The sequence below is a fragment of the Cervus canadensis genome, chromosome 1 (assembly GCF_019320065.1).
Source record: "Cervus canadensis isolate Bull #8, Minnesota chromosome 1, ASM1932006v1, whole genome shotgun sequence".
NCBI lineage: Eukaryota > Metazoa > Chordata > Mammalia > Artiodactyla > Cervidae > Cervus > Cervus canadensis.
Window position 1 is genome coordinate 70390441 of NC_057386.1, and position 15403 is coordinate 70405843.

Here is a 15403-nt window from a genome sequence, read left to right on the forward strand (position 1 = left end):
TTTTTTTGTTTGTTTGTGTGTATTGCAGTTTAACAATCCTCAGCCAGCCAAACCTAATCCAAAATGTTCTTCCATCAAAAATAGATCAGCTTTCAGAAACACAAACATAAAAAGCTTCGGTGAATCCATTTTTACTAAATAAAAACAATAATTTCCCCAATGGTTTTGATAAAAAGTTACATAAAGTCTTCACTATCTCATCTCATCCATTTTTTCTTGAATATTACAGTTCAAGAAAGATCTTTAAGAGTTAAATTAATATGATCAGTTTAGTCCTAGAAATCTGCAAATTAACTTAAAATTATAAGTAAAATAATTATTTCATTTACTAATATTCCTGTACTGTCAAGCTTTCTCAATACCATTTTAGTTGTTCCACAGAATAAATATAAAGTAATGAGTGCACCTCTCATGATATCTGCATTTGAAATATTCCCGAAACGCTTCATGATTTTTTTTGGAGAACTGAACTATTCCTACGTATGGAAGATTAGTCATAATTTTGTTATAAAAAGGTGGGAACAGAATCATAAGATGCAATATTCACAACTTCAGTAATATAAAATTCCATTCCATTTCTGAAACACAGAACATTCTTTTACCAATAAGAAAGGAAAAAAGAATGCATTGGCAGTACCTGATACTCCTGTAAACAGTGTTAGTTCTTTTACTCTGTCCCCTGGAAAATAGATACCAAGACTTTATGTGCCTGTCTTGCAGAGTGTGAGTTCAAATTGTGGTGTTTAATTCATTGCATAATGGAAGATTTTCAGAAAACAGTGCTTAGCTAAATTGATTGTCTTCTCAGCTATTGACAAATAATACCACATAGCAGAGCTATGGGTCTGATAAGTTTTTATTTCACTGAGAGGTAATAATAATGCTGTGTGTGTCTGTTAGTTGCTTAGTCATGAACTCTTTGAGACCCCATAGACTGTAGCCCACCAGGCTCCTTTGTCCATGGGGTTCTCCAGGCAAGAATACTGGAGTGGGTTGCCATTTCCTTTTCCAGGGGATCTTCCTGACCCTGGGATCAAACCTGGGTCTCCTACATTGCAGGCAGATTCTTTACCATCTGAACTATCATTTATTGAATTGTTACTGTGTGCCAAGCTATACATATATGTAATTTTTCATCTTACAATACGTATGACCATTTAAAAAATGAGGACACAGAAGCTAAGAAATAGTGCAGATGTCATCAAAGTTATTTATCTAAGAGGCCAAGCTTGGATTCAAGCTTAGATCTTTCTACCATCTACCATAGCACATATCATTATTTTAAAGCAACTTAATTTAGTTTTACAAGTATACCACAGCTTATCTATGAAAATGGATGTTGTTCCCAACAAATCTTGGGAGGTTATGCAAGTTTATACCTCTAATTCTGCCACTAGCTTTTAAAAATTAAACTCTTTTGAAGTTCTTTCTGAGCTTGTGGCATGTCCTTTTTTTTTTTTTTTTCATTTATTTTTATTGGTTGGAGGCTAATTACTTTACAGCATTGTAGTGGTTTTTGCCATACAATGACATGAATCAGCTGTGGATTTACATGTGTTCCCCATCCTGAACCCCCCTCCCACCTCCCTTCCCACCCCATCCCCCTGGGTCATCCCAGTGCACCAGCCCTGAGCACTTGTCTCATGCATCCAGCCTGGACTGGCGATCTGTTTCACACTTGATAATATATATGTTTCAATGCTATTCTCTCAGATCATCCCACCCTTGCCTTCTCCCATAGAGTCCAAAAGCCTGTTCTATACATCTGTTGTCTCTTTTCCTGTCTTGAATATAGGGTTATTATTACCATCAGTTCTAATGAGATGGATGCAACTGGAGCCCATTATACAGAGTGAAGTAAGCCAGAAAGATAAACACCAATACAGTATACTAACGCATATATATGGCATGTCCTTTTGAATAGCTCCTTTAGCTACACATCATAGATGGAGAAGTGGGCTTGGTCTTTCAAAACAGACTTATCTAGAGACACATTTTTTTTTCATTTATTTTTATTAGTTGCAGGCTAATTATTTTACAATACTGTAGTGGTTTTTGCCATACACTGACATGAATCAACCATGTATTTACATGTGTTCCCCATCCCGATCCCCCCTCCCGCCTCCCTCTCCATCCCATCCCTCTGGGTCTTCCCAGTGCACCAGTCCTGAGCACTTGTCTCATGCATCCAACCTGGGCTGGTGATCTGTTTCACCCTTGATAGTATACTTGTTTCAATGCTGTTCTCACCATTGAAACATCTGAACATCCCACCCATCTCTGAACATCCCACCCTCGCCTTCTCCCATGGAGTCTAAAAGTCTGTTCTGTACATCTGTGTCTCTTCTATAAAACATAGAAAACAATCTCTGAGGGTAACCCCATTTTTAGAGCAAAACACATTAAATGACTTGTGAATGCTTTGTATCACTCCCCTATGAAACAGTTTCCTGAAGATTAATCCCCAAAATGCCATCGGTGTCATCATTAGATGATATCACTCAGAGAGAACTGTCTTCCTCAGCATACCAAGTATGTCTGGACAATTGGAAATACAGGGTGAAATCAGGGCTAGAAATATAGATGTGCCAGGCATGTGCATATGGGAATTATGACATACCTAATATGTAGTGGTACATGAAATTAAGAAATTGCCCATAAGTTCAGTTCAGTTCAGTCTCTCAGTCAAGTCTGACTCTTTGCGACCACATGGACTGCGGGATGTCGGCCTTTTCTGTTCATCACCAACTCCTGGAGCTTACTCAAACTAATGTCCATTCAGTCAGTGATGCCATCCAACCATCTCATCCTCTGTTGTCCCCTTCTCTTCATACCTTCAGTCTTTCCAAGCATCAGGCTCTTTTCCAATGAGTCAGTTTTTTGCATCAGGTGGCCAAAGTATTGGAGCTTAAACTTCAGCGTTAGGCCTTCCGATGACTATTTGGGACTGATTTCCTTGAGGATTGACTGGTGATCTCTTTGCTGTCCAAGGGACTCTCAAGAGTCTTCTCCAACACCACAGTTCAAAGTCATCAATTCAGTGGGTACTACATAAGTGTTTCCCTTCTCAAATTTTCAACCATTTCTTTATTCAAAAATATACAAAGACCTAATATATACTAAGCACTCTGCTAGAACTTGTCTTTCTAAGCATTCTGCCACTTATATAGATGACACTGGAGCTTCCCAGGTGGCTCAGTGGTAAAGAATATGCCAGCTAATGCAGGAGACCCAAGAGATGTGAATTGGATCCCTGGCTTGGGATGACACCTGGGAAATTCCGTGGACAGCGGAGGCTGACAGGCTACAGTTCTTAGCATCGCAACGAGTTGGACACAGCTGAATGACTGAGAACGCGCTTGCATAGGTGACTTTCAGTTTGGGTCAGTCACTCAGTCATGCCCGACTCTTTGTGACCCCATGGACGGAACCATGCCAGGCTTCCCTGTTCATCACCAACTCCTGGAGCCTGCTAAAACTCATGTCCTTCGCATCGGTGATGCCATCCAACCATCTCATCCTCTGTCGTCCCCTTCTCCTCCTGCTTTCTATCTTTCCCAGCATCAGGGTCTTTTCCAATGAGTCAGTTCTTTGCAATAGGTGGCCAAAGTATTAGAGTTTCAGCTTCAGTATCAGTCTTTCTAATGAATATTCAAGACTGATCTCTTTAGGATGGACTGGTTTGATCTCCTTGCAGTCCAAGGGACTTTCAAGAGTCTTCTCCAACACCACAGTTCAAAAGCATCAATTCTTTAGCACTAGCTTTCTTTAGAGTCCAACTCTTACATCCATACATGACTACTGGAAAAACCATAGCTTTGACTAGATGGACTTTTGTTGGTAAAGTAATGTCTCTGCTTTTTAATATTCTGTCTAGGTTGACCATAACTTTCCTTCCAAGGAGCAAGCATCTTTTAAATTCATGGCTGCAGTCACCATCTGCAGTGATTTTGGAGCCCCAAAAATCAAGTCTGACACTGCTTCCACTGTTTCCCCATCTATTTCCCATGAAGTGATAGGACCAGATGCCATGATCTTAGTTTTCTAAATGTTTAATTTTAAGCCAACTTTTTCACTCTCCTCTTTCACTTCCATCAAGAGGCTCTTCAGTTCTTCTTCACTTTCTGCCGTAAGAGTGGTGTCATCTGCATATCTGAGGTTATTGATATTTCTCCCGGCAATCTTGATTTCAGCTTGTGCTTCATCCAGTCCAGCATTTCGCATGATGTTTTCTGCATATAAGTTAAATAAGAAGGATGACAATATACAGCCTTGACGTACTCCTTTCCCGATTTGGAACCAGTCTGTTTTTCCATGTCTGGTTCTAACTGTTGCTTCTTGACCTGCATACAGATTTCTCAGGAGGCAGGTCAGACATTCTGGTACTCCCATCTCTAAGAATTTTCCACAGTTTGTTGTGATCCACACAGTCAAAGGTTTGGTGTAGTCAACAGAGCAAAAGTAGATGTTTTTCTGGAACTCTCTTGCTTTTTTGATGATCCAGTGGATGTTGGCAATTTGACCTCTGGTTTCTCTGCCTTTTCTAAAACCAGCTTGAACATCTGGAAGTTCACGATTCAAGTGCTGTTGAAGCCTGGCCTGCAGAATTTTGACATTACTTTGCTAGTGTGTGAGATGAGTTCAATTGTGTGGTAGTTTTAACATTCTTTGGCATTGGGATTGGAATGAAAAGTGACCTCTTCCAGTCCTGTGGCCACTGCTGAGTTTTCCAAATTTGCTGTCATATTGAGTGCAGCACTTTCACAGCATCATCTTTTAGGATTTGAAATAGCTCAGCTGGAATTCCATCACATCCACTAGCTTTGTTTGTAGTGATGTTTCCTAAGGTCCACTTGACTTCGCATTCCAGGATGTCTGGCTCTAGGTGAGTGATCACACCTTTGTGGTTATATGGGTCGGGAAGATCTTTTTTGTCCAGTTCTTCTGTGTATTCTTGCCACCTCTTCTTAGTATCTTCTGCTTCTGTTAGGTCCATACCATTTCTGTCCTTTATCGAGCCCATCTTTGCATGAAATGTTCCCTTGGCATCACTAATTTTCTTGACAAGAGCTCTAGTCTTTCCCATTCTATTGCTTTCCTCTATTTCTTTGAATTGATCACTGAGGAAGGCTTTCTTATCTCTCCTTGCTATTTTTTGGAACTCTGCATTCAAATGGGTTTATTTTTCCTTTTCTCCTTTGTTTTCATTTCTTTTCACAGCTATTTGTAAGGCCTCCTCAGACAGCCATTTTGCCTTTTTGCATTTCTTTTCCATGGGGATGGTCTTGATCCCTGTCTCCTGTACAATGTCACCAACCTCCACCCATAGTTCATCAGGCACTCTGTCTGTCAGATCTAATCCCTTGAATCTATTTCTCACTTCCACTGTATGGTCATAAGGGATTTGATTTAGGTCATACCTGAATGGTCTAGTGGTTTTCTCCACTTTCTTCAATTTAAGTCTGAATTTGGCAATAAGGAGTTCATGATCTGAGCCACAGTCAGCTCCCAGTCTTGTTTTTGCTGACTGTATAGAGCTTCTCCATCTTTGGCTGCAAAGAATATAATCAATCTGATTTTGGTATTGACCATCTGGTGATGTCCATGTGTAGTGTCTTCTCTTGTGTTGTTGGTGTTTGCTATAACCAGTGCATTTTCTTCGCAAAACTCTGTTAGGTGACTTTAGTGATACAGATTTCACTGATGAGGGACACTTGCAAAAACAAAGTACCATTCACCCATTATAAACTTTTTAAAGGTTTTTTTTTTTTTTATAACAGCTTTATTGAGATATAATTCCTATACCATACAATTCACCCCTCTTTTTTGACATTAAAACCTAGTTTTATTAAATGTTTAGTATAGATCAAAGACCGTGGATTAATGATATGCAGTTTTTCCTCAGAGCCGCTGTGTTTATTTCCATATGGATCACAGAAAAATAGCATTTAGATAAAATAGCTCACTTTAGTCAATGTTTCAAGGCAGGTTGACATTTTTTCCAAGGTGATTATGAGTTCTAATCTTAAATAATTCCTCTTTGGTATAAACATAATTTTCCAACTCATTTTAATTGATTTTGTGAAGAAGCCAAACAAATTTTAATTTTCCTAATGGTGATGCTAACACACACACCCCATTATATAATAATGGGATTATTTTATGAAAATTTTAAATGTATGAAAATGTTTTTGCATTAATGTATTTATTCCATATATGACCATTTCTGGTGTGACAGATCTCAAGGCCCTACCACTAATAATCAAATATTATCTTTCATATTACTTTGTTAAGAAGTGCTTTTCCAACTATTTATTACATATAGTAATAGCTCATCAATTACTGATTATAGACATTCATGGAAGAAATGATTCCACAGTGAGTTCTGTTTGTTCAGAGATTTGGGTGAATGTTAGATTTCTCTCTTTTAACTGAAACCAGGAAAATGAAGGCCATTTTGCAAATGAATGTATAAAGTGAGAACTGTTAATATTTTGATGCCCAACATACAAACAGAACAGTGTTGGATGTTTGATTGCTTTATGGCTATACACACATGACATAAACAGAAACATGAAAAATTAGGTAAGTTAATCTTTGCATAAAATTAAGTTGAGTCAATTCAGATAGAGATTTATTAGAATCATAAATGATTAGACCAGCTTTAGAGTTGTTTGATCTCTTTATGTCCTAGTCATTTCATGTATATACCTATAAATTCAATGTGAATTTCACACTTCCTAGAAATTTTTAATCAAAAAGTCATTAACCAGTGAACCAACTGAATCCATTATACTGAACAAGTAGCTTTATTTTCAAATTTCACTGAATCTAACATTCTTCCTATTGGACTACACATTGTATATATCCAATAAATAAAAATATTCCAACTAAACTGTGACATAATGCTTTATTTTTGCTTAAAATTTGTATTTTATACTTAATAAGAGAGCTGTTTTAGACTCATTTACAATAAGTATTTTTACAATGATTCATGAGAATTCCTGTAAAAAGAAACTGTAAACAAAGTAAATTCATTATATTCCTTGAACATCTTTGCATTCAAAGTCCAATTCTTCTGAATCACCATTAAACTCAAATTGACATTATTTTTTTTCTCATCCATATCTTTTTTATGTCATCAAGAACACTGGTGCTGTGTAGCTTTCCTTCAAATAGGGCTCCAGTGTCCCCTGCCTTCAGTATTTCGTCCAAGTCATGGGCTACCAATCTGCCAGTCTTGAAGCTGGTACTTTCTTATCTTCCAGGATTTCAGAAAACAACCAGTCCTCATATTTCTTTCTGAAATTATCATTGAATAGTTGTCAACAGAAGGATCAAGGCATTACAACCATGGATCATGTCCAAAGACATGGATAAGTTCAGCAACAACTGTGACTTGACCACTCCTGTCTATGAAAAACTATAAGATGCCACCTGTTCTCAGGGAGGGATCTCAATTTCAGGAATGTTAAAATATGGGAAAGCATGTGTTTTAAAATCAGTGAAATATGGTTTTAATATTGCTGAATTTTTCTATAGTTGCATTAATTAAAAAATTTGTTAGTAAAACTTCTCCATATGCTATATTTGATACCATCCTATCTGGAGCTCCTCTGAGTAAATCTTTGCTGTATAAACATAAAGAAATGCCCTTCTTGGGCTTTCCTGGTGGCTCAGATGGTAAAGAGTCTGCCTGCAATACAGGAGACCTGGGTTCGATACATGGGTTGGGAAGACCCCCTGGAGAAGGAAATGGCGACCCACTCTAGTATTCTTACCTGGAAAACTCCATGGATAGAGGACCCTGGTGGGCTACATTCAATAGGGTTGCAAAGAGTCGGACATGACTGAGTGACTAACACATTTTCATGCAAGATAGCAGAACAAGCTCTGAGTTTCAGAATTTCATCTAGTTATTTATTAAGGGTCAGAGCACAGATGCTCACTGGGAACTGCTGACCTAGGAAAGCAAAGACAGGTGGTTCAAGGAATTCAGAGACATTCAGGAGTAGGGGTTTTCTTTTGTTATGCTCCTTTGAAGAATACAATGATGGTGTTTTCTGTTACTTTAAAAACCTCTAAATTTTGGATTTTGTCACTTCAATAAAAAAATTTCAACATTTCTGAGATGATTTAGCAAAGGAATTGTGATTCATCTTAGATCCATCATTCTTTTTTAGGGATTGACCAAACAAATGTCAGATATTCAAAAGATATTGAATTTCTTCAAGATGCTTAACTTGGAGTCATTATTTTGAAGTCAGTTCTGGCCTTGTCTGTAATGTTATGCCTGTAATTCTTTATGGGCTCTGAATCAGCAGTCTTTCCATCAGCAGTCTGAATCAGCAGTTAAATGTCCCTTGAGTTGTTGAAGGTAGCTTCAGCTACATCTATTAAAAAATAGTCACAGCATATGATACCTTGGATGGAGCTGTTTACAAAAATTACTGTCTTTTTCTTTGGTTGCTCCAGGATTTTTAACCTTTGTTCTTGATCTCATAGGCCCCCAAGTGTTAGCTCCTCAAAGAGAAGACCTGTCTCTTTAGACTGGCTTTCAAATAATTGGCTCTTTTAGAGAGATTTTTGGAGAAGGTAATGACACCCCACTCCAGTACTCTTGCCTGGAAAATGCCATGGACGGAGGAGCCTAGTGGGTTGCAGTCCGTGGGGTCGCTAGAGTCAGATATGACTGAGCAACTTCACTCTCACTTTTTACTTTCATGCATTGGAAGAGGAAACGGCAACCTACTCCAGTGTTCTTGCCTGGAGAATCCCAGGGATGGGGGAGCCTGGTGGGCTGCCGTCTATGGGGTCTCACAGACTCGGACACGACTGAAGCGACTTAGCAGCAGCAGAGAGACTTTTAGAGCCTTTCCACTTGTTGTTTAATTGCTTAGTTGTGTCTGACTTTGGCGATCCCATGGATTGTAGCCTGCCAGGATCCTCTGTCCATGGGATTTCCCAGGCAAGAATAGTTGGAGTGGGTTGCCATTTCCTTCTCCAGGATATCTTCCCAACACAGGGATTGAACCCACTTGGCAGGCAAATTCTTTACCACTGAACCACCAGGGAAGCCCCTTTCTACTTGTTATTATCCTTTACTGTTTAGCTCTTACTCATATGAAAGTGAGATTTGTATATCTCTGGGGTAGCATGCAGATCATGAGGAACTAATGAGCATTTGGGACTCATTTATTTTAATAAAATGAGAGCAGAATTCAAATAATGGAAGTTTCTTAATATAATTCATTGAAATCTTTAAAATGATGTGCCTCTCTTCTTTTTTTTTTTTTTCTTGGTCAGTGCTCCCCACATGATATTTATCTGTTTATTTAATTTTCTAAATACAAGTACTGTATTATTTTTCCTTCCAGTGTTATTGAGATGTAATTGACATGCAACACTAAGTTTACAGTATGATGATTTGACCCCTCTTCTTTATGAAAGAATAGCCAAACTTGTTTTAGTCACTTTGGGTCATTTGAGCTGCTCTAACAGTCTCCAAAATCTCAGTGACTTATGAAAATTAGGTCTTATTTCTTGTTTATATAAATTCTTGCCATTTGCCAGAAGCTTATGCCAGGAGCCAGGCTCCTTCCATCTCTGAGATTTATCTTTCCTTTCTTGAATCCTGGCTAGGAGATTTAACAGTCCTCTATTTTCATTATATTTTTTCTAATACCTCCAACAAATATTTTATGAATCACAGATGCCTCCCTCTCAAATAATTGGTTTCATCTACAAAGGAATGTATAAATTTTCAACCTTTTTAAGAGGTTTTATTTTAAAAAAAATATAACAGCTTTACTGAGATGTAATTCATATAGCATACATTTTACATTTAAATTTTAGGATTCATTAGTTCTTAGTATGTTCAGAGAGTTGTGCAGTCATCACCACTATTTAATTGCAGATCATTTTCTTCACTTCAAAAATAAAAGCTATATATGACAAACCCACAGCAAGCATCACCCTCAATGGTGAAAAATTGAAAGCATTTCCCCTGAAATCAGGAACAAGACAAGGGTGCCCACTCTCACCACTACTATTCAACATAGTGTTGGAAGTTTTGGCCACAGCAATCAGAGCAGAAAAAAGAAGTAAAAGGAATCCAGACAGGAAAAGAAGAAGTGAAACTCTCACTGTTTGCAGATGACATGATCCTCTACATAGAAAACCCTAAAGACTCTACCAGAAAATTACTAGAGCTAATCAATGAATATAGTAAAGTTGCAGGATATAAAATTAACACACAGAAATCCCTTGCATTCCTATACACTAACAATGAAAAAACAGAAAGAGAAATTAAGGAAACAATACCATTCACCATTGCAACAAAAAGAATAAAATACTTAGGAGTATATCTACCTAAAGAAACAAAAGACCTATACATAGAAAACTATAAAACACTGATGAAAGAAATCAAAGAGGACACAAACAGATGGAGAAACATACCGTGTTCATGGATTGGAAGAATCAATATTGTCAAAATGGCTATTCTACCCAAAGCAATCTATAGATTCAACGCAATCCCTATCAAGCTACCAACGGTATTTTTCACAGAACTAGACCAAAGAATTTCACAATTTGTATGGAAATACAAAAAACCTCGAATAGCCAAAGTAATCTTGAGAAAGAAGAATGGAACTGGAGGAATCAACCTGCCTGACTTCAGACTCTACTACAAAGCCACAGTCATCAAGACAGTATGGTACTGGCACAAAGACAGAAATATAGATCAATGGAACAGAATAGAAAGCCCAGAGATAAATCCACGAACCTATGGACACCTTATCTTCGACAAAGGAGGCAAGGATATACAATGGAAAAAAGACAACCTCTTTAACAAGTGGTGCTGGGAAAACTGGTCAACCACTTGTAAAAGAATGAAACTAGAACACTTTCTAACACCATACACAAAAATAAACTCAAAATGGATTAAAGATCTAAATGTAAGACCAGAGACTGTAAAACTCCTAGAGGAGAACATAGGCAAAACACTCTCCGACATAAATCACAGCAGGATCCTATATGACCCACCTCCCAGAATATTGGAAATAAAAGCAAAAATAAACAAATGGGACCTAATGAAACTTAAAAGCTTTTGCACTACAAAGGAAACTATAAGTAAGGTGAAAAGACAGCCCTCAGATTGGGAGAAAATAATAGCAAATGAAGAAGCAGACAAAGGATTAATCTCAAAAATATACAAGCAACTCCTGAAGCTCAATTCCAGAATAAATTGACCCAATCAAAAAATGGGCCAAAGAACTAAACAGACATTTCTCCAAGGAAGACATACAGATGGCTAACAAACACATGAAAAGATGCTCAACATCACTCATTATCAGAGAAATGCAAATCAAAACCACAATGAGGTACCATTACACGCCAGTCAGGATGGCTGCTATCCAAAAGTCTACAAGCAATAAATGCTGGAGAGGGTGTGGAGAAAAGGGAACCCTCTTACACTGTTGGTGGGAATGCAAACTAGTACAGCCACTATGGAAAACAGTGTGGAGATTCCTTAAAAAACTGGAAATAGAACTGCCATATGACCCAGCAATCCCACTTCTGGGCATACACACTGAGGAAACCAGATCTGAAAGAGACACGTGCACCCCAATGTTCATCGCAGCACTGTTTATAATAGCCAGGACATGGAAGCAACCTAGATGCCCATCAGCAGATGAATGGATAAGGAAGCTGTGGTACATATACACCATGGAATATTACTCAGCCATTAAAAAGAATTCATTTGAATCAGTTCTAATGAGATGGATGAAACTGGAGCCCCTTATACAGAGTGAAGTAAGCCAGAAAGATAAAGAACATTACAGCATACTAACACATATATATGGAATTTAGAAAGATGGTAACGACAACCCTATATGCAAAACAGAAAAAGAGACACAGAAATACAGAACGACTTTGAACTCTTGTGGGAGAATGTGAGGGTGGGATATTTCAAAAGAACAGCATGTATACTATCTATGGTGAAACAGATCACCAGCCCAGGTGGGATGCATGAGACAAGTGCTCGGGCCTGGTGCACTGGGAAGACCCAGAGGAATCGGGTGGAGAGGGAGGTGGGAGGGGGGATCGGGATGGGGAATATGTGTAAATCTATGGCTGATTCATATCAATATATTGACAAAACCCACTGAAATGTTTGTGAGTAATTAGCCTCCAACTAATAAAAAAAAAAAAGAAAGATCAATAATTATGAAAAAAAAAAAAAAGAAAGAAAAGAAACCTACACCTGTTAGCAGCCACACCCAGTTCCCTACCTGAGACCCCCCGCCCCGCCTCCATCGCCCCAGCCTCTGGTAACTATTAACTTGCTTTCTATCATTGTTGTGTTAGCTGCTCAGTCGTGTCCAGCTCTTTGGGACCCCATGGATTGTAGCCTGCCAGGTTCTTCTGTCCATGGAACTCTCCAGGCAAGAATACTAGAGTGGGTAGCCACTATAGATTTGTCATTTCTGGACATTTCTTGTCGATGGAATCATATCATATGTGGATTTTTTTATGTGTAACTGGCTTCTTTCATTTAGTTTGTTTTCAAAGTTCATCCATGTTGTAGCATGTATCACTACTTCATTCTTTTTTATGGCTTAATAACATTCCATGGTATGAATATAGCACATTTTGCTTATCCCTTCAATTGATAGACATTTGAATTGTTTCCACTTCTTAGCTATTATCATGATTATTGATATGAACATTTATGTATAGGTTTTTGGTGGACATGTGTTTTCATTTCTCTTGGGTATATACATAGGAGTGTAATTCTTGGGTCACATGGTAACTATTACACTTTTTGAAGAATTGACAAGTTGTTTTTCCAAGCAACGGTACCATTTTACAATACTACCAGTAATCCATAAGAGTCTAAAGGCTCACGTTCTAACTCACTGTACACTCCATCAAAGATGAGCCACATGTTTTTAAAATTTACACCCTACATTTCATTATCCTGATAACTGTCTTAACACTTTCTAAAGCAAAGACACAAAGAAATCTTCTCTTAATGTGATATTAAGTGAGATGAGACTTTAATGATTTCTTATATTTTTTTTCTAGCCAAGGACAGATGGCAGAAGCAGTCAAATACTTGAAAAAATTTGTGAAAATTGCAAGAAACAACTTTCAAAACCTGGATTTTGTGAGAGCAAGTACAATGCTTGGGGACATCTACAACGAAAAAGTGAGCATACTGTGTTTCTTGCTTATAAGGGAAAAATTTGCAGAATTTTAAACTTCTGTGTGCATTTGATCCTCATCTTCCCATAGTATGTTGTCCAGAATGGCCCCAGGAAAGCAGGACTTAGTCAATGCAGAAGGCAGTGACTGGGAAGAGAAACGCCTCTTCCTTCTTCCTCTTCCAGCTTGTTATTGTTGATCAGTCGCTCAGCCGTGTTCGTATGACCCCACGGACTGCAGCGCACCCGGTTTCCCTTTCCTTCACTACCTCTTGGAGTTCGCTCAAACTCACGTCTGTTGAATCAGTGATGCTGTCTAACCAGCTCACCTTTGCCACCCCCTTCTCCTTTTGCTTTCAATCTTTCCTAGCATCCAAGTCTTTTCCAATGAGTTGGCTCTTCACATCAGGTAGCCCAAGTAATGGAGCTTCAGCTTCAGCATCAGTCTTTCCAGTCAATATTCAGAGTTGATTTCCTTTAGGATTGAGTGGTTTGATCTCCTTGCAGTCCAAGGGACTCTCAAGAGTCTTATCCAGCCCCACAATTTGAAAGCATCAATTCTTTGGCACCCAGCCTTCTTTATGGTCTAACTCTCTCCAGTATGTGACTACTGAAAAAACCATAGCTTTGACTATATAGACCTTTGTAATAAGCAAAGTGATGTCTCTGCTTTTTAATACACTCTCTAGGTTTGTCACAGCTTTCCTTCCAAGAAGCGAATGTCTTTTTTTTTTTTCTTTTCCTTTATTTATTTTTTTTTCAGTGGGTTTTGTCATACATTGATGTGAATCAGCCATAGATTTACACGTATTCCGCATCCCGATCCCCCCTCCCACCTCCCTCTCCACCCGATTCCTCTGGGTCTTCCCAGTGCACCAGGCCCGAGCGCTTGTCTCATGCATCCCACCTGGGCTGGTGATCTGTTTCACTATAGATAATATACATGCTGTTCTTTCAAAACATCCCACCCTCACCTTCTCCCACAGAGTCCAAAAGTCTGTTCTGTACTTCTGTGTCTCTTTTTCTGTTTTGCATATAGGGTTGTCGTTACCATCTTTCTAAATTCCATATATATGTGTTAGTATACTGTATTGGTGTTTATCTTTCTGGCTTACTTCACTCTGTATAAGGGGGCTCCAGTTTCATCCATCTCATTAGGACTGGTTCAAATGAATTCTTTTTAACGGCTGAGTAATATTCCATGGTGTATATGTACCACAGCTTCCTTATCCATTCATCTGCTGATGGGCATCTAGGTTGCTTCCATGTCCTGGCTATTATAAACAGTGCTGCGATGAACATTGGGGTGCACGTGTCTCTTTCAGATCTGGTTTCCTCAGTGTGTATGCCCAGAAGTGGGATTGCTGGGTCATATGGCAGTTCTATTTCCAGTTTTTTAAGAAATCTCCACACTGTTTTCCATAGCGGCTGTACTAGTTTGCATTCCCACCAACAGTGTAAGAGGGTTCCCTTTTCTCCACACCCTCTCCAGCATTTATTGCTTGTAGACTTTTGGATAGCAGCCATCCTGACTGGCGTGTAATGGTACCTCATTGTGGTTTTGATTTGCATTTCTCTGATAATGAGTGATGTTGAGCATCTTTTCATGTGTTTGTTAGCCATCTGTATGTCTTCCTTGGAGAAATGTCTGTTTAGTTCTTTGGCCCATTTTTTGATTGGGTCATTTATTTTTCTGGAATTGAGCTTCAGGAGTTGCTTGTATATTTTTGAGATTAATCCTTTGTCTGTTTCTTCATTTGCTATTATTTTCTCCCAATCTGAGGGCTGTCTTTTCACCTTACTTATAGTTTCCTTTGTAGTGCAAAAGCTTTTAAGTTTCATTAGGTCCCATTTGTTTAGTTTTGCTTTTATTTCCAATATTCTGGGAGGTGGGTCATAGAGGATCTTGCTGTGATTTATGTCAGAGAGTGTTTTGCCTATGTTCTCCTCTAGGAGTTTTATAGCTTCTGGTCATACATTTAGATCTTTAATCCATTTTGAGTTTATTTTTGTGTATGGTGTTAGAAAGTGTTCTAGTTTCATTCTTTTACAAGTGGTTGACCAGTTTTCCCAGCGCCACTTGTTAAAGAGGTTGTCTTTTTTCCATTGTATATCCTTGCCTCCTTTGTCAAAGATAAGGTGTCCATAGGTTCATGGATTTATCTCTGGGCTTTCTATTCTGTTCCATCGAATGT

At 38.4% G+C, this 15403-nt stretch overlaps 1 protein-coding gene across 2 annotated transcripts in view; it reads left to right on the forward strand.

Annotated features, from left to right (window-relative positions):
• Positions 1-15403, forward strand: part of TTC29 (tetratricopeptide repeat domain 29) — a 256862-nt gene that overhangs the window by 138273 nt on the left and 103186 nt on the right. For both annotated transcript variants that reach the window (XM_043487622.1, XM_043487701.1), the window contains exon 10: positions 13090-13213. In XM_043487622.1, coding sequence (XP_043343557.1) covers positions 13090-13213 — 124 coding nt within the window. The remainder of the gene's footprint in view (positions 1-13089; positions 13214-15403) is intronic.